General features: G+C 44.6%; 1 protein-coding gene across 3 annotated transcripts in view; it reads right to left on the reverse strand.

Moving 5' to 3' along the window:
* ARHGEF37 (Rho guanine nucleotide exchange factor 37) overlaps positions 1-24,141 on the reverse strand; it is a 71,778-nt gene extending 47,637 nt beyond the window's left edge. For 2 of the 3 annotated variants that reach the window (XM_045437432.1, XM_045437416.1), the window contains exons 1-3: positions 23,835-23,853; positions 4,341-4,537; positions 2,718-2,841 (exon numbers count right to left, since the gene is read on the reverse strand). In XM_045437432.1, the coding sequence (XP_045293388.1) occupies positions 2,718-2,841; positions 4,341-4,526 (310 nt within the window). In that variant the 5' untranslated portion in view covers positions 4,527-4,537; positions 23,835-23,853. Of the gene's footprint in view, positions 1-2,717; positions 2,842-4,340; positions 4,538-23,834; positions 23,854-24,035 lie in introns of those variants that run through there. The other variant, XM_045437427.1, reaches the window with a different exon arrangement.
* Positions 24,142-24,704: the final 563 nt, after the last annotated feature.

Raw genomic sequence — 24,704 nt, forward strand, 5'->3', positions numbered from 1 at the left:
ATCCCGAAGGTTGCATGGGACATCCTGATACTGAAAAAATTATTCACTGGTTATCTGAAGTTTAAATGTAATTGGGTACCTGTAGGGGTGCCGGGTGAGTGCCCAACTCTTGATTTCGGCTCGGGTCGTCGTCTCACGGTTCATGGGTTCGAGCCCTGCGTCAGGCTCTGCGCTGGCAGAATGGAGCCTGCTTGGGATTCTTTCTCTCCCTCCCTCTCTGCCCCTCCCCGCGCTTGAGTGTGCTCTCTTTCTCTCCCTCTCTCTCTCTCTCTTTCTCAAATATATAAATATATAAGTATAAAAAAAAGATATGTTAATTGGGCACATGTATTTCATCTGGCAACTCTACTAGGAAGGCAGGGAATGGAGTTGTCACCAGGTGTGGTTGGGAAACAAAGTGACATCCTGACTCTGATTCTTTGCTGCCAGTCAAGCAGGAAGGCAGAGACTGGCAGGCAAGGACCCTTAAACAAGGCACCACATCAAACCTCAAGCCCATAGCAACAGAAGAACCTAACCTCAGAGTCTGCAGCCCCTTAAGAGTGTCTTTGGCCTGAGGCTATACTGATTCCCACTCAAGCAGGTGGTGATTAGTAACAGAAACAAGAACAAAATGATAAAAGTTGAGAATAGCTTCCCAGGTACTTAAAAAAAAAAAAATCTTATTCTTTAATTTTGTATTCATCTGTCTTTTTTAGGAAATAGTAACTCATTCACATTGCTGTTTTAATAAGGAACTCTATTTTCTTTTTTTTTTTAATTTTTTTTTAATGTTTATTTATTTTTGAGACAGAGAGAGACAGAGCATGAACGGGGGAAGGTCAGAGAGAGAGAGAGACACAGACTCCAAAGCAGGCTCCAGGCTCCGAGCTGTCAGCACAGAGCCCGACGCGGGGCTCAAACTCACGGGCTCGAACTCACGGACTGTGAGATCATTACCTGAGCCGAAGTCGGACGCTTCACCGACTGAGCCACCCAGGCGCCCCAGGAACTCTATTTTCAAGGGAAGAATAAACACGCAACACACAGGCTTTAATCCCATATCTGCTACATTGAAGCTATTGGGGGCAGTAGTTGAGAGCACTGGCTCTGGAGACCAACTGCCCGAATTCAAATCGTGGCTCCGTCATTAGCCAAATGACCTTGAGCAGGTTAGTTCCTCTCTCTGTGCCTCTGTTTCCTCAACTGCACAATGAGATAACAGCAGCTACCTTTCAGGGTGGTTGTGAAGATTAAATGAGTTAATACATGTACATCAGGACAATGCTAAGCATTTAGTAAACACTCAGAAAGTAGGATTTCTACAAAATTTGTATATTTGTGGGGTGCCTGGTGGCTCAGTCAGTTAAGCATCTGACTCTTGGTTTCGGCTCAGGTCATGATCTCGCGGTTTGTGAGTTTGGGCCCCGTACTGGGCTCTCCGTGCTTCAGATCCTCAGTCCCCACCACCCTCTCTCTGCCCCTTCCCCCTCACACTCTCTCTCTAAAATAAACATTTACAAAAATAATTATAAACACATTTTTAAAAAATTGGATGTTTGTTATTTTTAAGCCCCATCATGTCTAGGAAAGGGTAGAAGATTGGGGACGTAAAAGGCCACTAGGGTGGTCACGGTGCTGGGTGTCCCCCCCCCCCCTCCTCTGCCTTCCCCCAACTCCACTCAAAAACCCCTGACCTACAAGTTTTGTCAAGTGACCCCAGGGCAGCAGATGAGAAGAGAATGAGGGACACGGGTGTGAGGTTTATACCCCCTTGTCCCTCCTTCTTCATGCCCTACAGTCATCCTAACCATTCCAGAATGAGTACACTCCCACCATCTCTCAGCTGGGCGACAGGAAGGCTCCCGCTGGTCTCATGGTTCCACTGTCGCCACCCCCTCACAACCCACTGTCCACAAGGGCCAAAGAGGTCTTTGAAAAGCGTGAATCGGACCATATCACTTTCCCGCTCAAAACTGGCCAATGGTTTCTCATCACACTCGGAGTAAAATCCAAACTCCTTACCATGGCCTAGAAGGCCCTACGTGATTTGGTCCTTCTCTGCCTCTTCCACGTTATCCCCTAACACACTCTCCTCACTAATTCCCCTGGAGCCACGCCAGCCTTCTTTCCGTCCGTCCTCCCAACATTCTAGGCTCATCCCTGTCTCAGGGCCTTTGCACAGCCACTCTCTCTGCTCTCCCTCCAGATCTCAGAGCTGTCTCCTTCCCAATAGTCAGGTCTCAGCTCAAATGTCCCCTTCTCAAGAGGACTGCTCTCATGCCCCAAAGTTACTACAACTGTTTCTTTTCTTCAAATTACAAATTGTTACCTAAAATCCTCTTATTTATCTGTTTATCTTCCGTCACTCTAACTTGCCAGACCTTTCACAGTGGGAACGTGGACTCGCTTGTTGATACTGTGATGCCAGCACACAGCACGGGGATCGGCAGGTGCTCAGTAAATAACTGCGTCTAGTAAATAATGAAAAGCTCAGCCAGGCCACTGACCCATTAGTTCCTCCCTGTCTCTGGGCCCCGGTCTTCTCTTCTGTAAAGTGGGCTGGATATTATCTGAGAGTCCTACCAGCTCTGACACGCTGTGTTTCAGGAATCCCCAAAAGACGCTCCCATTGATTTGCATTTCCCTGGAATTCTGGAGGCGGTTCAGCAATGCCCACATGCTGAGGACAATTCCGTGGGAATCTGAGGCTGACGGCTGCCTTGTCCTTTGCTTACCAATTGAGTGCACTTGCTTGTCTTCCCTGGATGCCGTCTCTTGGAGATCATGAAGAAATTTGCTGTTCACTTCAATGACATCATCGATGTTTGAGAACAGGACATCCAGGTCTCCCTGGGGCAGCTAGAAGAAACAAAGGAGCCATAGGAGTATCTGGGATTTGGGTTGAGTGGCTCTATTCATGGGCTTTGGAGAGCAGTCCAGAACATTCACACCATCAGGGGCCTATGACTCTTGGGGAGACCGCCCCAGCGGAATGTCTGCAAGGCTTAGAAAAATTTTATAAATTAGGTACTCTTATCACTCTGGGGAAACAGGAAGGGATGGAGTGCTCAGCATGGAATGAAAGCTGAACTGGGTTTTTTTCCCCTAGATTTGCTGGCGGGCTATCATTTTTCTGCTCTCAGTTTCCCCATCTGTCATATAAGGGTGGGAAGCTGGACTTCCTTCGAGCTCTGATATACTTGGCCCCCACCACCATTACCTTGAAATGTATTCTGAACTCCAGCCACTATTAACTGGTGGTACCACCGTGAGACAGAATGCAGGACATCTATATATGTGCACAGGCACATACAGGACATTGTGTGTGTGTGTGTGTGTGTGTGTGTGTGTGTGTGTGTGTCTATCCTGAATGCAAAATCAAGTAGGAAAAGCTAACTGTAGAAAAATATCTAGAGTAGGCTCTTATTTTTGTTAGAGTAAGTAACAATCTATATTTTTTGCTTAATGCCTACAGAGAAAAATCCTCATTTCTGGAGGGTAAAATATGAGAGGCCTTTCACCTTCCACATTTCCTACTTGAGTATTTCATTCATTCAAGAAAAAATGAACTGAAGCCTATTATTTATGTGTCCAGAACTGGGGGATATATTGAACTAAACAGGCATTGCCCTAACTGAGCTTACATGCTAAGGGATTCTTAAAATCTTATAAAGAGAGCCTGTATTATTTCTGAAATCAGGAGAAAAAAAGATGTAAAAACCCATCACAGTGAAAACTTCTCCAGGTTACCATCTCCTAAATGAGACAATTAGAATATAGGTCAGTTTTGGGAGCGCCTGGTGGGGCTCGGTCAGATAACCATCCAACTCTTGATTTCAGCTCAGGTCATGATCTCACAGTTCATGAGTTCGAGCCCGTTGTCAGGCTCTGCACTGACAGCAAGGAGCCTGTTTGGGATTCTCTCTGCCACTCCACCTTCCCCCCCACCCCCACCCCACCCCCTCTCTCTGCCCTCTCCCCTCTGCTCACATGCACACACACTCTCTCTCAAAAATAAACACATACACATTTTTTTAAAAAATAGTATAGGTCACTTTAAGCAATCTGTTCTAAATCTGATAAAGGGCTATTTTATCCATTAGCTCATTTAATTCTCTGAGGCGATTACTCCTCTCCACCCAGCAGATGAATACATGCAGGCTTCAATGTGTTAAAGGCTTTGCTGGAGGTGGCATGGCCAATAAAGGGAAGTACCGGGGCTTACATCCAGGTGACTTCACGCCCGCCACGCCTTCCCCTCCATCAAGCCTGCCCCGGGGAACAGACGTGCGGTCTCAGAAGCCAGGACCCACATTTGCCCCTGTAAAGGGAGGCTGTGCGCAGCCCCACCCAGGTACCTGCTGCAGGCGGCTCCTGATGTCTGAGGCACAGAGCTGGAGCATGTGCAGGTAGGAGGCCTCGGTGTCAATGAGCTCTCTGACAGCCAGCCTCTGATGCAGCAACAATCTGTCCCCAGAGTCCCGACCTTCTCCGTCGGGACTCCCTGTACTGGAGGACGGCTCATCAGTCCCATGTTCAGCCATGTCAGCAGGTTCTAGGAAAGGCAAACATATCCCAACTCACTTCCGGGAGCTCTGCTGGAACATGCTGTCTCTCATCCAAAGACGACTATTCATCAAGTGGCCTAAAAACATCTCTAGCTTACATACTGCAAGATGAACTATGTGTTAGCATTTGTGGGCAGTATCTGAATAATCTTAAAAGGCCGAACGCAGCTCAGATCATTGTTGACATTTTCCAGGATCCAGATAATGTGCTTGCCTAGCTTTTCTTCTATTCCACCCCCCTCCACCCCCAGCTCTTGACCCAGATTTATTTATCTGGTTCAGCCAAGTCTATCGCACCCTCTATCCCAGGGATTGCCTCCTTTCTACCCCCACTACCTCATTCAGGCCTCACAACCCATCCCCTGGGCTATCTCCACAGCCTCCAGGAGTACCTTTCCAAGTCCAAACCCCTCTCCCTCCTGCTGCTCCCCACACCCATTCATCCTGGATGTGCTTCCAGTTTAAACTTCCTGAATCGAAGCTTGTGATCACGGCGTTCCATGCTGTGAGGTTTTAACAGCTCCCTGCTGCTCTGGGGTCCGGCTCCAACCTCATTTTTCCCTTCCACAGACATTCTCAGCAAAAGAGAGCTACGTGCTTTCCTCCATGCGTGCACACTCACTTCCTGCCTCTGTGCTTTTGCACCTGCTGTGCCCCCCTCCCAGGACACTATCCTTGGACATTCATCTTCCCTAAGGCCTTTCCTGATCCTCCCAGCCAGATGGAATTTCCCTCATTGAAACTCCCATGACCCCTTTATCTCTAGGTTTAAAAGTACAAATGGCAAGACTGTGGACAACACGGCCTGAAAAACCCCTACTACAAAACACCCAGAAATGCTGGATCAGGTATAACCAACTTCCTTTTCACAGCCTGGTGAGGCTTGCAAGAGAATAAAGGGAATAGCAGGGCCCCCACATAGAGGGAACTAGAAACCAGAGCAGGAGCAGCTGGGGCCCAAAGTGGAGAGGTGGGCAGGGAAGAGGACATAGCCAAACTCAGCGAACCAGGGACTTAGGTGCTGGTGTTCAGGCCGAAGCAGGAGACAAGCTTCTTCACAGAACTGGGACACCAAAAGACTCCAATGAAATGGTGCATCAAGAAAAAAAAAAAAAAAGTCTCCCACTCACACAGAAGATAAGGTCATCTTGGTCTGGGTCCAACAGAGGACCAAAAAAATCCCCTCTGAAAATTCATAAAAGTAGCCCTGCCTTCACTGGGCTTTAGGTTCAAAGTGATATTACACATGTGGTCCAAGTAACCCAAAGCTGTGAAATTAACAGAAACAGTTGTAGACCAATGCTATTCTGAGTGCCCATGGAAAGATAATGTCTCCATGGGAATGCAAACTGGTGCAGCCACTCTGGAAAACAGTATGGAGGTTCCTCAAAAAATTAAAAATAGAACTATCCTAGGACCCAGCAATTGCACTACTAGCTATTTATCCAAGGGATACAGGTGTGCTGTTTCGAAGGGGCACATGCACCCCCATGTTTAAAATTTTTTTTTAACGTTTTTATTTATTTTTGAGACAGGGAGAGATAGAGCATGAACAGGGGAGGGTCAGAGAGAGGGAGACACAGAATCCGAAACAGGCTCCAGGCTCTGAGCTGTCAGCACAGAGCTCAACGCAGGGCTTGAACTCACGGACCGCGAGATCATGACCTGAGCCGAAGTCGGCCGCTTAACCGACTGAGCCACCCAGGCGCCCCTGCACCCCCATGTTTATAGCAGTACTATCAACAACAGCCAAAGTATGGAAAGAGCTCAAATGTCCATCGATGGATGAATGGATAAAGAAGACATGGTATATCTATACAATGGAGTATTACTCGGCAATCAAAAAGAATGAAATCTCGCCATTTGCAACTACATGGATGGAACTAAAGGTTATTATGCTAAGCAAAATTAGTTGGTCCAAGAAAGACAAATTTCATATGACTTCACTCATATAAGGACTTTAAGACACAGAACAGATGAACATAAGGAAAGGGAAACAAAAATAATATAAAAACAGGGAGGGGAACAAAACATAAGAGACTCTTAAATAGACAGAACAAACTGAGGGTTACTGGAGGGGTTGTGGGAGGGGGGATGGGCTAAATGGGTGAGGGGCATTAAGGAATCTATTCCTGAAATCAGTGTTGCACTATATGCTAACTAACTTGGATATAAATTTTTTTAATTAAAAAAAATTAAATTTAATTAAAAAAAAAAGAAATATAATGTATCCAGAAGAATATATCCTTAGCCTAGCCCATGTGGTACGCCAGTAGATAACCCTGTCCTGAAGATGAGCTGACAATCCAAAATTATAAGAACTCCATGAAAATGAGCAGGATTAGACCCCAAGAACATCAGAGAGTCAAACTACCACTTACAAAGTATAAAATAAGCAGGAAAAAAACCCCATATTATAAAAAAAAAAAAGACCTGTATGATTTTTTAATTAATTTTTTTAAGTTTATTTATTATTCTTGAGAGATAGACAGAGCATGAGCAGGGGAGGGGCAGAGAGAGAGGAGGAGACACAGAATCTGAAGCAGGGTCCAGGCTCTGAGCTGTCAGCACAGAGCCGGACGCGGGGCTTGAACTCACAAACTGCGAGATCATGACCTGAGCCGAAGTCAGCCGCTTAACCGACTGAGCCACCCCGGCGCCCCGACCTGTATGATTTTTTAAAGCACCAAATAAAACTTACGGTAATTAAAATTTTAGCCTTTGAAATTAAAACCTGAATGGGCAGATTTTTTTTTAATTTTTTAATGTTTATTTATTTTTGAGAGAGACAGTGCAAGCAGGGGAGGGGCAGAGAGAGAAAGAGAGAGGGGGACACAGAATCCAAAGCAGACTCTGGAAGCTGTCAGCACAGAGCCAGATGCAGGGCTTGAACTTGTGAACCCTGAGATCATGACCTGAGCCACTTAACTGACTGAGCCACCCTGGCACCCCCTGAATGGGCAGATTTAACAGACATCTAGAAAAGAAAAATCGCAAAACGGCATATAGATCTGAAGAAATTATCTAGACTGCTAAAGAGAGAAAAAAACATGGAAAATATAAAAGAATTTAAGGGATGTGGATATTGAAATAAGAAGGTTCATGCATCAAATCTGAGTTCCAGAAGGCAAGAATAAAGAGAATGAGAACAGGCAATATTCAAAGAGATGAGAGTAAGAATTGTCCAGAATTTATTAAAAAAAATATAAATTCTTGGGGCGCCTGAGTGGCTCAGTCAGTTAAGCGTCTGACTTCAGCTCAGGTAATGATCTCTCAGTTCATGAGTTTGAGCTCCTCATCAGGTTCTCTGCTGTTAGCACAGAGCCCGGTTCAGATCCTCTGTCTCCCTCTCTCACCGCCCCTCCCCAGCTTGCACTCTTTCTCCCTCTCTCAAAAATAAATGAACATTTTTTAAAAAATGAATTATTAGATCCAGGAAATACAAGTCCCTCTCAGGAGAAGTTTTTTTTAAAATTCACATCCATGGGGCGCCTGGGTGGCTCAGTTAGCTAAGTGCCCAACTTCAGCTCAAGTCATGATCTCGCAGTTTGTAAGTTGGAGCCCTGCGCCGGGTTCTGTGCTGACAGCTCAGAGCCTGGACCCTGCTTCAGATTCTGTGTCTCCCCGTCTCTCGGCCCCTCCCTTGCTCACGCTCTGTGTCTCTCTGTCTCTCAATAATAAATAAATGTTAAAAAAAAAAAAAAACCTTAAAATTCACATCTAAACACATTGAAGAGAAACTGCAGAAGCGAAGGCCTAGAGAATTTATCTTTTTATGTTCCTGTTCTCAGGAAACTATGGGAGAATGTGTTCCGCCAAAATAAATAGAAAAAAAAAGACATGGGGGTACAGGGGACTGGTGATCAAATGTGAGAGCAGCCAAGGAAATCCCCAGACAGGTGAAGGAAAATCCTAAGATTGACCGTTGGCTACAGGCAGATGGCAAACAGTTCAAATTAGAGTATTTCAGAAAGTAATAGAATATCTTGAGAACAGATGTATTGAATTGGTAGAGAGTATGGTGTTTCTTTAGGGGATAATCACATAGATCATACATACAAAACTAAGAGGCAAACCAAAGAACAAATACAACACAGTTGTTAAAAAAAAAAAAAACAACTGTGCAGGGGCGCCTGGGTGGCGTAGTCGGTTAAGCGTCCGACTTCGGCCAGGTCACGATCTCGCGGTCCGTGAGTTCAAGCCCCGCGTCGGGCTCTGGGCTGATGCTTCAGAGCCTGGAGCCTGTTTCCGATTCTGTGTCTCCCTCTCTCTCTGCCCCTCCCCTGTTCATGCTCTGTCTCTCTCTGTCCCAAAAATAAATAAACGTTGAAAAAAAAAAATTAAAAAAAAAAAAAAAAAACCTGTGCAGAAAAAATGAAAGTAATTGTATGTTACCACCTGGTTCAGTTATAAATACAATTTACACACATTATAATACAAGTGATGTAATTAATATTATGTATAACTATACTGGGAGAATACGATAATGGGAGGGGTATACATGCGTAATGGCAGGGGAGTAAAAACAAAAACCAAAAACCTAAATCCTCATCTTCCATAGCAGGAAGTCAAAGAACAATACCTAAATCAAAAGCTCAAGAATTAACAGTACATACATGCTATTTAAAAACAAGGAAGTAAAAAGACAAAACAAAACAAAAAAACAAGAAAATAAAGTTTTAAATAATCAGTGAAAAATGATAGAAGGAATTGCCTGGTCAGGCCTGGGTCAGGAAGGAAATAGAATAAGCTGTTTTTCATAATAAACATTGGAGAATCATCTGTTTCTGTTTCTCATAACAAATATACAACCACCCATCTCTTTAGATTATATGCTTTCATCGCTTTAATATGAACTAAAAACTGAATGTAAGAAAAAGTGAGAGTTCCTCAATTTTGCTGGATATTAATATTCAAAAATAAAGCATATTACTGTATATACCAACAATATATTTTAAATGCAATTTAAAGATAAAAAGGTTTGATCATATAATAAAGACAAATATTATTTATTCCTTCTGAAATATCTTAATTTAACAAAAGATATATAAGATCTTTATGAAAAAAATTATAAAACTTTATTGAATTTACTGAATTGAAGAAACAATTATAAGTAGGGATACACTATGTTCATAGATAGGAAGACTCAATATCATAAAGAAAAGAAAAAAATTTGCCCCAACCAGATTCAATCCCAGTTCCAATGAAACTCCCAACAGAGTTTCACTTTTTGCTTTTTTGCTAAAACACAACAAGATAATTCTAAAACATATATGGAAGAGTAAAAGGCTAAGACTGGCGAAGGCAATCCTGAAGAACAAGGTGGGGGGACCTGTCCTATGAGATATCTAGATCTACTTGAAAGCCAATAGTAATTAAAAAGGATGGTGTTGATACAGGGCAAACACATTAGTAGGACAGATTAGACAGCCCAGAAATAGACCACAATAAAAATGGAAACGTTTTATATGACATAAGTATAAGTCACTGAGAAAAGGATGGTCATAGGATAAGCGGCCTCCCATATAGAAAAATAAACGAATGTAATCCCATATCACACTCAAATAAACTCCAGATGGTTAAAGACCTAAACGTCAAATATGAAACTCTAAAATTCTTAGAAGAAAACATAGAAAAAATATTTTTATATTTTTGTTTATTTATTTTGAGAGAGGGAGAGAGTACATGTGTGCCCGGCGGGGAGGGACACAGAGAAAGGGAGAGAGAGAATCCCAAGCAGGCTCTACCTCAGCTTAGAGCCCAGTGCGGGGCTGGATCCCACAACTCTGGGACCATGACCTGAGCTGAAATCAAGAGTCAGACACTTAACAGACTGAGCCACCTAGGCGCTCCCATAGGAAAATATTTTTATGCTCTCTGAGGATTTCTTTGACAAGACATAAAAGAAACCCCAAAAGAAAAGATTGGACAAGACTGATAAATCTGATGACAGTAATATTGAAATGTTCTCTTCATCAAACAATTCTACAATCAAAAGGAAAAGAGATGCCTCCAACCAGAAGATATTTGTGATGAATGTAACCTGCAAAAAGTTTAATTATCCACACTACATAAAGAACCTTCTATGAATCACTAAAGCCAGGCAATTTAAAAGAAAAACAAAGCATACTGTTGCACATACAATATATTGGTTCATTCAATGTCAATGTTAACCTCCTCCTATTAAGTCATCCTGTAATACTGAAATTGGACAGCTAAACCCCAGCTTCCTTGCAGCTAACATTCCAACACGCGTTTTCAGCCCCACCAATCAGATGGTCTCACGTGAGCACTGAGTTTAGAACTGAGCTAAGTAGGAAGAGAGGTGATGCTTGAGATATCCATTTAATGGGGCAGGTACTGCACGGTTTAAAGTCATCAATTCTGGCAAAAGATTGTGGCTAAAGTCATGAAATTCTGAAGCCAGCAGTAGCGCCAGCAGCATCCCAATTCTCTAATTTCCTGATTGTTACAGAGGGCAGCAATGCCTCTGGAGGGGCATTCCTGTAGCATGGCCTTGGGATTCATTCCTAGTGGCCTATTCTGTGGTCTGCTTGTCCAGCCGCTCTGCTGCTATGGTAAGCACCTAATACACTCTTTTAAATACCCGACTGGTTAAAACAGAATGATTTGTGTTCTCTCCAACTAAACTGCGGATGATAGAGGTGTGAATAGGTATTGACAAAAGAAGAAATTAAAATGCCTAATACACGGGGCAACTGGGTGACTCAGTCGTTTAGCATCCGACTATGGCTCAGGTCATGATCTCACAGTTCATGAGTTTGAGCCCCACATCAGGCTCTGTACTGACAGCTCAGAGCCTGAAGCCTGCTTCGGATTCTGTGTCTCCCTCTCTCTCTGCCCCTCCCAACTCATGCTCTGTCTGTCTCTCTCCCTTTCTCTCTCTCTCTCTCAAGAATAAACATTAAAAAAACATTTTTTTAATGCCTAACACACAAATGAAAAGACTCACTTGTGGGGCGCCTGAGTGGCTCAGTCAGTTAAGCATCCAACTCTTGATTTCAGCTCAGGTCAGGGTCTCACAGTCCTGAGATCAATCCCCGAGTCGGGCTCTGTGCTGAGAGTGGAGCCTGCTTGGGAATCTCTTTCTCTCTCTCTCTCTCAAAATAAATAAATAAACATTTTAAAAAGAAGAAAAGATTCCCTAGTAACTAGGCAAACATGAATAATTAAAGCTGCCATGAGATACCATTTCATGCTCATCAGATTGGCAAAATATAAAAATGGTGAGACTGTAGGTGAATGGGGAAGTTTCACGTACTGATACAGTAATGGAAATTATTGCAACCACTGCACAGAGCAATTTGGCAATGACTAGAAAAGTTAAAAATGCTCACAGTGTCAGGCCAATCAGTTCTACTCCTAGATATAGCCTGTCTTCAAGAAACGTCTTCACATATACACAAGAAATGGACACAAGAATGTTCACTCCAGCACTGCTGATAATGACTGGAAATTACAAACAATCTCAATGTCCATCAACAGGAGAGTGGGTAAATAACTTGTAATATATACATATCATGGAATTCTGAACAACAGTGAAAATGAACAAACTATAAATTCATGTATCAACATGGATAGCCTCACAGACACTGTAAAGAAAGGGAAAAAAAAGAAAGTTCTAGAAGGGGGGGGTTGAAAGAAAGTTCCAGAAGGGCACATAGATTATAATACTATTTTCTAAAATTTAAAATACGTAAAACAATGCTAGATAGTGTTTAGAGATATATACATATGGAACACCAGTATTAAAAATTTTGTGGAAGTGGGGCACCAGTATGGCTCAGTCGGTTAAGCATCCGACTTCCGATCAGGTCATGATCTCACAGTTCATGGGTTCACAGTGGGCTCTCTGTGAACAGAGCCCACTTCAGCTCCTCTGTCTCCCTCTCTCACTGCCCCTCCTCGGCTCACATTCTCTCTCATTTCTCAAAAATAAATAAACATTTAAAAAATTTTTTTAAATGTTTGTGAAAGTGATTAGCAATAAATTCAAATGGTAGTAACCTCTGGAAAGGGAAGCAGAGAAACAGAATTTAAGACAGTATAAAAAATGACTTAATGGCATCTGAGGGGTTGGGGTTTTTTAAGTTAAACTTTTAATTTGGAGATAGAGATTCACATGCAGTTGTAATAAGTAATACATTGGTTCCATGTACCCTTTACCCAGTTTCCTCAATGGTAACATTTTGCAACACAATCTCACAGCCAGGATACTGGCATTGATACAAGGGTCACTTTTCACCCAACCCCATCCCACCCTTAACCCCTGGCCCCCAAGAAATCAGTTCTCTTGGGGCGCCTGGGTGGCTCAGTCGACTGGGTTAAGCGTCCAACTTCAGCTCAGGTCATGATCTTACGGTTCTTGAGTTCGAGCCCCACGTCAGGCACTGTGCTGACAGCTCAGGGCCTGGAGCCTGCTTTGGATTCTGTGTCTCCCTCTCTCTCTGCCCCTCCCCCGCTCATGCTCTGCCTCTCTCTCTGTCAAAAATAAACATCAAAAAAAAAAAAAAATTAAAAGAAATCAGTTCTCCATTTCTATAATCCTGTCATTTTAAGAATGTATGTAAACAAAATCATTACAGCATGTAAGCTTTTTAGGACTGACTTTATTCAATCAGCACAATTCCCTGGAGATTCCTGTAAACCGTTGAATGTATCAACAGTTCCTTCCTTTTTATTGCTGAGGACCTGAGAGGTTCTAGTTGCTTAAAAATAATGAAGCACATACGGCAAAAACGTTAAAATTAAACATAGATAGATGGTAAGAACATGGTATTTGTTGCACTGTTCTTTGTTTTTTTTCTGGATGGTTAAAATATTTCCTAATATTTAAAATGGCACACATCCCATTCAAATTTGTACTTGGTTATTTAGGGTCATTTAGGACCAGGCCTCATCTTCCTGGCCAGACACTAAGCACTTAGAGACAAGATAAACACCCATTCACCTCGTGTCCCCCGCTGTGCCTCACAATTCTGAAGACACTTGCGGATGTCAGTGGTCCTTTGGGAGGCATGAGTAGCAGCAGAAATTTCGGTCCTGGGCCATCAGATATTATGTAAACTGACTGCGGAGAGCAATGGGCCTAGAAAGCTCTCGGAATGCATCTGTCTGATGCACAGTTCTGTTCCAGCTTCTGAACACTGCCTGTGGCCTGCTGACCTGTCCCCGGCCTGATCCGCTGACACTCACTACCCAGAGCATAGGTTCTCTAGAAAGATCCCAATAGGATTTCAGGAGAACTACTCAGGTTCCACTACTCAGAACTCTTGCTAAATAAACAAAAAGCACAAATAATACTTTATAGAGAACTGCTAACTATTTAAAATGGCATTAATTTGCACTTAGGTTAATTGAAATCTAGACCTCCAAGCAGACCTGGCAAAACCTCTCTGTAACAGCATTTTGTTATCTCTTATAGTCTGTGTAATGGAAAGGAACACACTTTTATTTCTTTAAAAATATATTACTTGGCAATGAAAAGGAAGGAAGTATTCCTGATACGTGCTCCAACATGGATGAATCTTGAAAACATTATGCTAGAAGTCAGTCAAAGAAATCAGTCATAAGGGACCACCTATTTTATGATTTGGTTTATGTGAAATGTCCAGAACAGGCGAATCTGTAGAAACAGAAAGCAGATGATTGATTTCCTAGGCTGAAGGGATAGGGGTATTGGTGGCTATGGGGTATAGGGTTTCTTTTAGGGATGATGAAAATGTTCTAAATTTATCGTGGTGATGGTTGCACAACTCAGTGAATACACTAAAAACCATTGATTTGTGCATCCTTGATGGGCGAATTATATGATACATATTATATCTCAATAAAGCTGTCACCAAAATAACATTAACTATTGGCAAGGATGTGGGCAAACTGGGTCTCTCATATATTACTGACAGGAATATAAAGGGGTACAGCCACTCTGGAAAATAGTTTGTCAGTTTCTTTAAACACGAAACATACACAGGGGCACCTGGGTGGCTCAGCTGAGCGTCCAACTTCAGCTCAGGTCATGATCTCACGGTTCACGGGTTCAAGCCCCGCATCAGGCTCTGTGCTGACAGCTCAGAGCCTGGAGCCTGCTTCGGATTCTGTGTCTCCTTCTCTCTCTTCCCCTCCCCCACTTGTGCTCTGTCTCTCTCTGTCTGTCAAAAATAAATAAATGTAAAAAAAAAAAAAAAAAAAGAAAGAAAAAGAAACACTTAGCAGCAATCATACCTCAGGACATCTATTCCAGAGAAAGCAAACTTAAGTCCATACAAAAACCTGTCCACAAATGCTCGTACAAGTTTGATTTGTAATAGTAATAGCCAAACTGGAAACAATCAAAATGTTGTTTTAATAGGTGAATGCTTTAAAACAACAACTGTGGTAGATCCAATATCACTGATCACCCAGAAGGAACCGGGAATAAAATACTGATACATTGCAATAACTTGGATGGCTCTTGAAGGTATTATACTGTGTCTCAAAATGTCACACACTGTGTGATTCCACTTATGTAACAAACGAAATTATAAAGACAGAGGCCAGATAGGGGTCACCTGGTTAGGGACAAGGGGGAAGGGCATGGGGGTGTTACTGTAAAGAAAGAACACGAGGAAGAACTGTGTGTCTTAATCGAAGTGATAGTTACACAAATTTGCCATGTGATATAATAACATAAAACAAGCATTCGCAAATAGTGTGCCGATGCCAATTTCCTGGTTTTGATAGTGTGCTATATTTCAATAAGAGAGAACCACTGGAGGAACTTGGTCAAGGGCATACAGAAACCCTGGTACTGTCCTTGCAACTTGCCGTTAAACAAGCCTGTACGCCTTACTCCTGCCTGTACGTATTTCAAAATAAAAAGTTAAAAACAAACAAAATATTACATAGCTTACGTTTTCCACTATCATTGCAACTCTCTCTGGACAAGCGGAACTCAAAAGCCTGGGAGAGCAGGCTGGGTGTCCCTGTTCCATTTCCTGGTCTGGCCTGATAAGGACTCTGGTCTCAGAGAACATGCTCAGAAAACAGTCCGGTCATGCTCACTCCTGAGATCTCTTTCAAGCCCTGTAATAGCCAATTAAGAACTAACATCAGTTTAGCATACAGGCGGTGCTAAAAAAACAAAAAAACAAAAAAAACAGTCTGTTCATGGGGCACTTGGGTGGCTCAGTTGGTTAAACGTCCATCTCTTGATTTTGGCTCAGGTCATGATCTCACGGTCTGTGAGATCGAGCCCCACATTGGGCTCTGTGCTGACAGCGTGGAGCCCGCTTGGGATTCTCTCTCTCCCTCTCTCTGTGCCCCTCCCCTGCTCAGGCTTGCTTTCTCTCTCTCTCAAAATAAATAAATAAACTAAAAAAACAATTTTTTTTTTAAATGCCTGTTGAATGTTCTGCAGCCACAGCTTCAGACTCCAGGATGGTGTAAAACAGCTCTTTCTGTAGCACACGTTCATTCAATAAATATTTGGAGCAGCTACCTTATGCTAAGCACTTTCCTAGATTCTGAGGATATAAAGATCAAGAAAAGAAACAGATCTACAATAAGGACAGGGTACTTAAAACACCTGGTTATGGGGGCGCCGGGATGGCTCAGGCAGTTGAGCTTCCGACTTCGGCTCAGGTCATGATCTCACGGTCTGTGAGTTCGAGCCCCGCATCGGGCTCTGTGCTGACGGCTCAGAGCCTGGAGCCTGTTTCAGATTCTATGTCTCCCTCTCTCTGACCTTCCCCCATTCATGCTCTGTCTCTCTCTGTCTCAAAAATAAATAAACATTAAAAAAAATTTTAAATGTTCAGACTCAAAAAAAATTGATTTAAAAAAAATAATTAAAAAAATAAAACATCTGGTTATTTGCCCCAAGTTTCTTTCCACTAAAAGCAGAACCACTAAAAGCAGAAGGACTAACTCGGTAAATGTTATGGACATCCTGATTATTTCATCCCTTTCAAGACAGAAGAAGTGACAAGGGGAAATGATGCATCAAATCTAATTCTAACCAGGGATGGCTCGGTCAGTGGAGCATATGACTCTTGATACCAGAGCTGTGAGTTCGAGCCCCATGTTTAGAGATTATTTAAAAAATAATTTAAGGAATATATAAGTCAGACCGGTCCAAAGAACTGAACAGAAGAAGTAGATCCCTGGGGAAAGGGAAACTGTCACCTTAAAGTTCTTTCAGAAGGTAAAATGTCACAGAAGAGAAAGTCCAACATCCCTGAGCCTCCCACCCCAGGTTTTAGACAGAGATCAATTTCAATACTTAAGATTAAAAAAAAAAGTAAGATGTGTGCATCTGGTCTGAGACTGTAAAAATGAGGGTTTATGGAAGATTGTCAAAGGTGCAGTTCAAGCATCATGATAGCAAAAGACTTTGTTGAAAAACAAAGGAAGGAAACACCTATAGAAACAAGAGTAGCCACGCTAGGATCCTGCCTAACCTGGTGCCTGGTTTATAAAAACATATACACACACACACAAAATAAAAATTAAAAAAGAGGGGGGGGAGGCGCCTGGGTGGCTCAGTCGGTTAAGCGTCCGACTTTGGCTCAGGTCATGATCTCACAGTTTGTGAGTTCGAGCCCTGCGTCGGGCTCTGTGCTGATAAGCCTGGAGCCTGCTTCAGATTCTATGTCTCCCTCTCTCTCTGTCCCCCCCACTCACGCTCTCTCTCTCTCTCTCTCTCTAAAATAAATAAACATTAAAAAAAAAACTTAAAAAAAAAATTACAAAGACATACACGACAGTCAGGGAGGAAGGTCCTCTACAAAGAGCTTCCAAAATTCTAAACACCCAGAAGGAGCTGGGATTGATAAAATTATAAGAATAACGGGCGCTTGGGTGGCTCAGTCGGTTAAGCGGCCGACTTCAGCTCAGGCCACGATCTCACGGTCCGTGAGTTCGAGCCCCACGTCGGGCTCTGTGCTGACAGCTCAGAGCCTGGAGGTGTCTCAGATTCTGTGTCTCCCTCTCTCTCTGACCCTCCCCCGTTCATGCTCTCTCTCTGTCTCAAAAATAAATAAACGTTAAAAAAAATTTTTTTTTAATTATAAGAATAACTTCCAAAGCTCTGCCCCTACTATGACTGCCACGTATATTTTAAGATGCATGTTCAGAAAAAGTAAGAAATAGGCACACTATTTGATGGCTTTGCTTTCCTCTTCTCAGCCCTAAAGAAGGACTTAGGAGGCAGTCAGTGTGAAAGCTTGGTGCCCAGACCCTGGAGCAGAAAAACCTGATTTCAAATTCTGATTCTGCAATCAACTGGCTGGCTTTTCTGGGATAATGATATAACCTTCTTTGTAGGGTGATTATAAGGTTTCATAAGATAATCCATGTAAAGTGTCTCAACAGAGTGCCTGGTATAAGGTAAGTTATCAGTAATTGTAGCAGTTGCTTTTGTTACTATTAATGTCAAACTGTAAAGGATAGTATCACCATGGATCCAGTGGATCAAGAAATGTCTAAGGCACTTGGCTGGTCACATTCAAGCAGACGGCAAGAACAGTTGATTATGATGACAATACTAAGTAATAGGAACGATACACCAGAGCCTGAGTCAGGATGCAGCTAACACCAAAGAAATGGAGCTGAGAATGGAGGGATCATGAGACTGAGCCTTGATGACATTACTCAGTCAAGCCGTGATGGACACCAATTGACTTTGGATTTTTTCATGAGCTAATACATTTTCTTTCCCCATGCGTCTTCAGACTTGGCCACTCTGAGCTGGGTTTCTGCCACTTGAGTAAAACAGATGGCCTGCCAGCCATTAGAAAGGGAAACCGAGATCACTGGGAGCCAGCATAGGTTAAGAAAAAACAAAAACAGAATAACAGGTCATACCAGACTACCCTCATTCTCTTACTGAAAGGCAACTAGGCCAGTGGATCAAAGGAATGCTGTAAGCTAGGGTAACTGGCCCCACAAGGTGATGACGTCCTTCTAGAGAGTGTCTGTCTCTCTCTCTCTCTCTCTCTCTTTTTTAAAGATTTATATATTTTTTAAGCTTATTTATTTATTTTGAGAGAGACAGAGAGAGAGAGAGAGCACGAGCAGGGGAGAGGCAGTGAGAAAATCCCAAGCAGGCTCCGCACTGTCAGCAACTCAGGGCTTGAACTCACGAACTGTGCAATCGTGACCTGAGCTGAAACCAAGAGTCAGATGCTTCACTAACTGAGCTGCCCAGGTGTCCCTTTGAAGGAGTCTCTCTAGGGAGTAAGACAAGGGTGATGGAGGCTGGAACTGAGGGTGGGGGGAATCATAGGACAATAATATGAACTAAAAACTGATAAAACTACACAATTCAAAAATGTTGATCAGTGTCAACCTCTGGGATCTGCTCCGTTTGCTTAAGGCCATCTGTCAGTCCTTCCAGTGCTTTCCATCTCCAAGACCACCTGAGTCTAAACCTCCACCACCTTTCTCCTGGACGACTGCTAAGTCTCCTGACTGGATGCACAGCACCAGAGTGGAGTGTCTTTCAAAAACATGCAACTGACTGCTTGGAACCCAGACAAGCTTTCCCTTGATTCCCATCCTCCTTCCAAAAAACTACTCCTTTCCCCCCCAGTAATTATTTTTCTTATTCTATTTGTTTTACAGGTTCATTCAATAAAGCCTAAGCCCCGCCAGCGGGAGGATCACATCTGTTTTCCAACACATCACCTAGTGCCGACTCCAGATCTAGCATATGGTAAGTGCTCAATTAATTGAATGAATGAATGATGCGGATGAACCAGCAGAATAATGATCAAATTGCCAATGGCACTGTAACAAGTGGAGTCAGACTAGTATAATCATATACAACTCTCAGGGGCCACCAAAAAGCTCAAGGTCAGGTGAGAGATAGCAAACTCCCCTCGAATTTTATATCAGTGGAATTATAGAGTATGGGCTCTTTTTGGTCTGGCCTTTTTCTTCTCTTTTCAGCAAAATTCTTTTGAGATCTATCCATGTTGTGGCACGTATCAAGAGTTCATTACTTTTTAAATGCTGAGTGGTAGGGGCGCCTGGGTGGCGCAGTCGGTTAGGCATCCGACTTCAGCCAGGTCACGATCTCGTGGTCCGTGAGTTTGAGCCCCGCGTCGGGCTCTGGGCTGATGGCTCAGAGCCTGGAGCCTGTTTCCGATTCTGTGTCTCCCTCTCTCTCTGCCCCTCCCCCTTTCATGCTCTGTCTCTCTCTGTCCCAAAAATAAATAAAACGTTGAAAAAAAAAATAAATGCTGAGTGGTATTCGACTGCATGAATATAGCACAATGGTTGTTTTCTATTTATCACACTGGATAAACAATTGGTTGTTTTCCATTTATTACAACAGAGCTAGACGGAGAGATGTACTGTCTGGCTTACATGACTTACATTTCAATGTTTTAATGTTTATTATTTATTTTTGAGAGAGAGAGAGTGTGTGTGTGCGCATGAGTGCGGGGGGTGGGGGGGGGGAGCAGAGAGAGAGGGAGACACAGAATTGAGGCAGGCTCCAGGCTCTGAGCTGTCAGCACAGAGTCTGATGCGGGGCTCGAACTCGTGAACTGTGAGATCATGACCTGAGCGAAGCTGGATGCTTCACTGACTGAGCCACCCAGGCGCCCCTTTAACTTTTTAAGAAAATGTCAAACTTTTCAAAAGTGGTGGTACCCCTTTACATTTCCACCAACAGTGTATGTGACTTCTAGTTCCTCCACATCCTCATCAGTTATCCTCTAGTCAGTCTTTTTTAGCCATCCTAATAGGTAGCAAGTGATATCTCATTATGGTTTTGACATGCATTTCCCTAATGATGAATTATCTGCAGCATCTTTTCAAGTGCTTACTTGCCACCCATATGTCCTCCTTGGACATTATGGTTTGTTCAAATTACAAAAGAGGCTCTCACTCCTTACATAATTTAGACCAACGATACGGAATGTTATAAAGAATATGTAGTCCCCCATTACCAATCCCCACCTCCAACACACACACTGATAACCAAAGGTGCATAAGAACCATCAGGAGCACTGGTCAAGCAGGCAAATTCTTGCCCCCATTCTTGAAGATTTTTTTTTAAAGTTTATTATGCATGTACATATTTAATGTTCATTCGAGAAAGAGCAGGAGCAGGGGTGGGGGTGAGGCAGAGAGAGAAGAGAGGGACAAAGAATGCCAAGCAGGCTCTGTGCCATGAGATCATGACCTGCGCCGAAACCAAGAGCCCAACTGACTGAGCCACCCTGGTGCCCTGTCCCCACTCTTGAAGATTCTGATTCAGGAGGTCAGGGATGGCTCATTTCAGCAAGTCCCTAAGTGATTCTGATGCAAGTAGTCTGTAGATCCTTTCTTGAGAAATTCTGCTTTTCCTACTAAAGAACTGTTTAAAGAATGAAGACAGCCAGTCTGGAAAGGCCTGCGTGGGCTGTGTTCAAATAAGGAAGAACCTTGGCCTGAGGGAGTGAGCACGTTTGCCTGATGTCGTCCTATGGGGCACCAAATGTTTGGAACCTAAAGGTCAAGTTAGAAAAAAACTTTCTAGGGGCACCTGGGTGGTTCAGTCGGTTGAGCATCCGACTTCGGCTCAGGTCATGATCTCGAGGTCCCTGAGTTCCAGCCCCACATCGGGCTCTGTGCTGACAGCTCAGAGCCTGGAGCCTGTTTCAGATTCTGTGTCTCCCTCTCTCTGCCCTGCCCCTGCTCACAGTCTCTCTCTCTCTCGAAAAATAAACAAACATTAAAAAAGTATTTTTTAGAGAAAAAACTTTGTAGGAGCGCCTGGCTGGTTCAGTTAGTAGAACAGGTGATTCTTGATCTTGGGGTTTTGAGTTCAAGCCTCGCCATGCGTGTACCACTTACTTTAAGAGAAAAAACAACTTTGTAACAGAGTTACTGTGAAACAAAATCAGGCCACAGAGCCGGGAAGGGAAGGAACTTGCCAAAGTCCCTGAGCTTGCAAAAAAAAAAAAAAAAGGTTGAGAAATGACTGGCTGAAGGTGAGACAGAGAGGAGGCAAGAGGCATCCCAGACGCACACATACACATCCTCTGTTTCCGAGGAAAAACTCCCCTTTATAAATACCCAGAGAGGAATGTAAGCCACCAGACAGGTAGTGTGTGTCTTAATCCAAATTAAATAGCAGCTATTTGCCCTAAGCTATATTTCCCTGACTCTATTTGCAAGGCCTAAAATGGTAGAGAAAGGAGACCACACAGCCTTTTGTAAGAGCAGTTCTTTTTATAGGTAAGTAGGCCTGCCCAGGCCCTGTCCTCACAATTTTGGATCCACAGACTTTAAAACTCCTAATGAACAACCAATAGGCTTTGGACAATCAAGCTCAACAAACGCCATTTTGCTTCAGTTACAGTGCTCAAACACCCGCCTCAGGAGTTAAATAAAAAGCCATTTATTTGATCTAGAATAGACTCAACGGAAGCACTGTTTACCATGGCAAGCTGCTGATCGACGAGGGATGAGAGCCAGCTGCCAGCAACTCCTGTCCCCTGGCAGGGACTCAGCTGAGCCCCCATCACCTGGTAGGACTGTGTGTTGCCCAGGCCCCCATGTATGCCCTCCTCTATCCTCTCATGGAAAACCAAGCTATGCAAGTGCTGGTTCCATCCGAAAAAGGCAAGCAAGGCCTAATAAACCGTCCTTGTTAGAATGTCTGGTAGCTTCAGGGCACCCCAGGGGCTCAGTGGGTTGAGAGTCCAACTCTTCATTTAGCCTCAGGTCATCATCCCTGAGGGTTGATGGGATCAAGCCCTGAGTTGGGCTCCACACTGTGTGTGGAGCCTGCGTGGGGCTCTCTCTCTCTCTCTCTCAGAGGCACCTGGGTGGCTCAGTTGATTGAGCATCGGACTTCGGCTCAGGTCATGATCTCGCGGTCTGTGAGTTCGAGCCCCGCGTCGGGCTCTGTGCTGACAGCTCAGAGCCTGGAGCCTGCTTCGGATTCTGTGTCTCCCTCTCTCTCTGCCCCTCCCCCCCTCATGCTCTCTCCCTCTCTCCCTCTCTCTCTCTCTCTCTTTCTCTCTCAAAAATAAATAAACATTGGGGCGCCTGGGTGGCGCAGTCGGTTAAGCGTCCGACTTCAGCCAGGTCACGATCTCGCGGTCCGTGAGTTCGAGCCCCGCGTCGGGCTCTGGGCTGATGGCTCGGAGCCTGGAGCCTGTTTCCGATTCTGTGTCTCCCTCTCTCTCTGCCCCTCCCCCGTTCATGCTCTGTCTCTCTCTGTCCCAAAAATAAATAAACGTTGAAAAAAAAATTAAAAATAAATAAATAAATAAATAAATAAATAAATAAACATTAAAAAAAAAAAAATGTCTGGTAGCTTCTACTCTCAGCATTTCACCTTGGGCCAAATACTGATGCTAGGCATTGCTGTGGTTTTATTTAGGCTATCGTCATCACAACATGCGCTGCTGCTTCTAAGCCATAACAGGGTTCACTGTAGAGTTTCATGTTCATAGTTTTTTTAATTATTTCAGACACAGCCTGATTTCTCCCAGGACATCACCTTTCCTAACTGGCACAGCAGCGGCCACTGGATTCTGTGCACCAGCACAGAAGGGCTCAGCCTTCATTCTTAAGTCTGAATACAACTTGAAGGACGAAGCAGACAATCTTATCCCTATTTCACAGGTAAAACTGGGCCCTGGAGAGGTTAAACTACTGGTCCAAGGTCGCACAGCTAGCAGGGTCAGGACACTGGACTGACTGTCCAATTGGACTCACTTCTTTCCCAGCTGCCTCCCTTCAAGGGAGCAAAAGAATGCACCGAACAGCACAGCCTGAATGCCTGCCTTCAGTCACTTCTTACGGCAGAATGCTTCATTCAAACCTCAAACCGTGTGCAAGGTTATGCGTGACCCTGGGGCGGGGAGAGACTCCGATTTCTAAGGGGTCGGGGATCCCCAGAAGGTTAAGCATGTGGGCAGGCTGCTGTCAAGTTTCTCTACTCCCCTCCAAGTTTTGAGCGCTCACTGTGCACGGAGCACTGTAGGGGGAGCGGGATAGCCCCGGCTCTCGGCTCTCGGTCCCAGCTTTGGCACAACCTTTCTGAGGATCCTTGGCCAAGGCAGCTCACCGCAGGGAGGCAAATTTCCTTTCCCCTTTCCCCTGGCCTGGACTGACTAGTCACAATTATATTTTCCTTCTCAAAGATTCTTTAATATTGTTTGCATTTTCCATTGTTTTAACCTATGGGTTCTTATTAAAAGTCACCCCAAATCCTACAGTGAAGCAGGCAGGGGTTAAGTTTTTTTTTTTTTTTTTTTTTTTTTTAGGCCACCTTACCTCTCTGGGCCTTAGTTTTCCACCTGTAAAAGGTCACATGGATCAGGTTGCCAGCATGCCCGTAAGACCCGTGACGCGAACAAAGCTCACCGCGCCACCTGGGACCGGGCGTCGCGGCTTCCGCGCTCCCCACCTCCCCACTTGAATCCGAGCGCCCCCCCTCTCCGCGCCCACCCCGCCCCAATAGCCGGCAGCCCTCACCTCGCGGATCTCTGCCTCCGGCGACGCAGCCGCGGGGGCGCCAGGGGCGCCCGGCTCCACTGCCCCGCGCCGCGTCTGGGCCTCGGCGCCGCGGGTCCCACGGAGGGCGCGGGCGGGCGCGGCTCTGCCCACGCTGCGCGCGTGCGTGCGCCGCGGAAGGGCGGCCCGCTCTCGCGCCTTTGTCAATTGTCTGCGGCCAGGTTGTTTTCCACTCGCTGCGCCCGGGACCCGGCCGGGCCGGACCGGGGTGGCCCTGGCCTTGGCCCGCCGCCAGCGCGGAGAGCTGCTGAGCGCCTAGCGCGCCCGGGGGCCCGCCCACCCTGCCTTCTAGTTCAGCGGTCTTCTCGCCGGGGGCGCGGTACCCCCAACACCCGGGCCAGCGCTTAGGCCACCCGGTGGGAATGTTGACCCATGGATCACTGAATATCTGTATTATCTGTGCCCCGGCCCGAAGCACTGGACATTAGGGCTGGACCTCGATTTCATTCCGAGAGTTCGCTGCCTAGGACCTCTGGGTTCTTACCCAGGCCTCCCGTGAAGTCAGTCTTAGACAAATCTGTCAGTCTCCCTGCCCCCCGAGTCTCCTTTTCTGTGATCTGAAGGTGTTTTCCATTCTCTCCCTGCTGCGAAATGGGACACTGTTCTAGGCACTAAGTATTCAGCAGTCCA

The sequence above is a fragment of the Leopardus geoffroyi genome, chromosome A1 (assembly GCF_018350155.1).
Source record: "Leopardus geoffroyi isolate Oge1 chromosome A1, O.geoffroyi_Oge1_pat1.0, whole genome shotgun sequence".
Classification (NCBI taxonomy): domain Eukaryota; kingdom Metazoa; phylum Chordata; class Mammalia; order Carnivora; family Felidae; genus Leopardus; species Leopardus geoffroyi.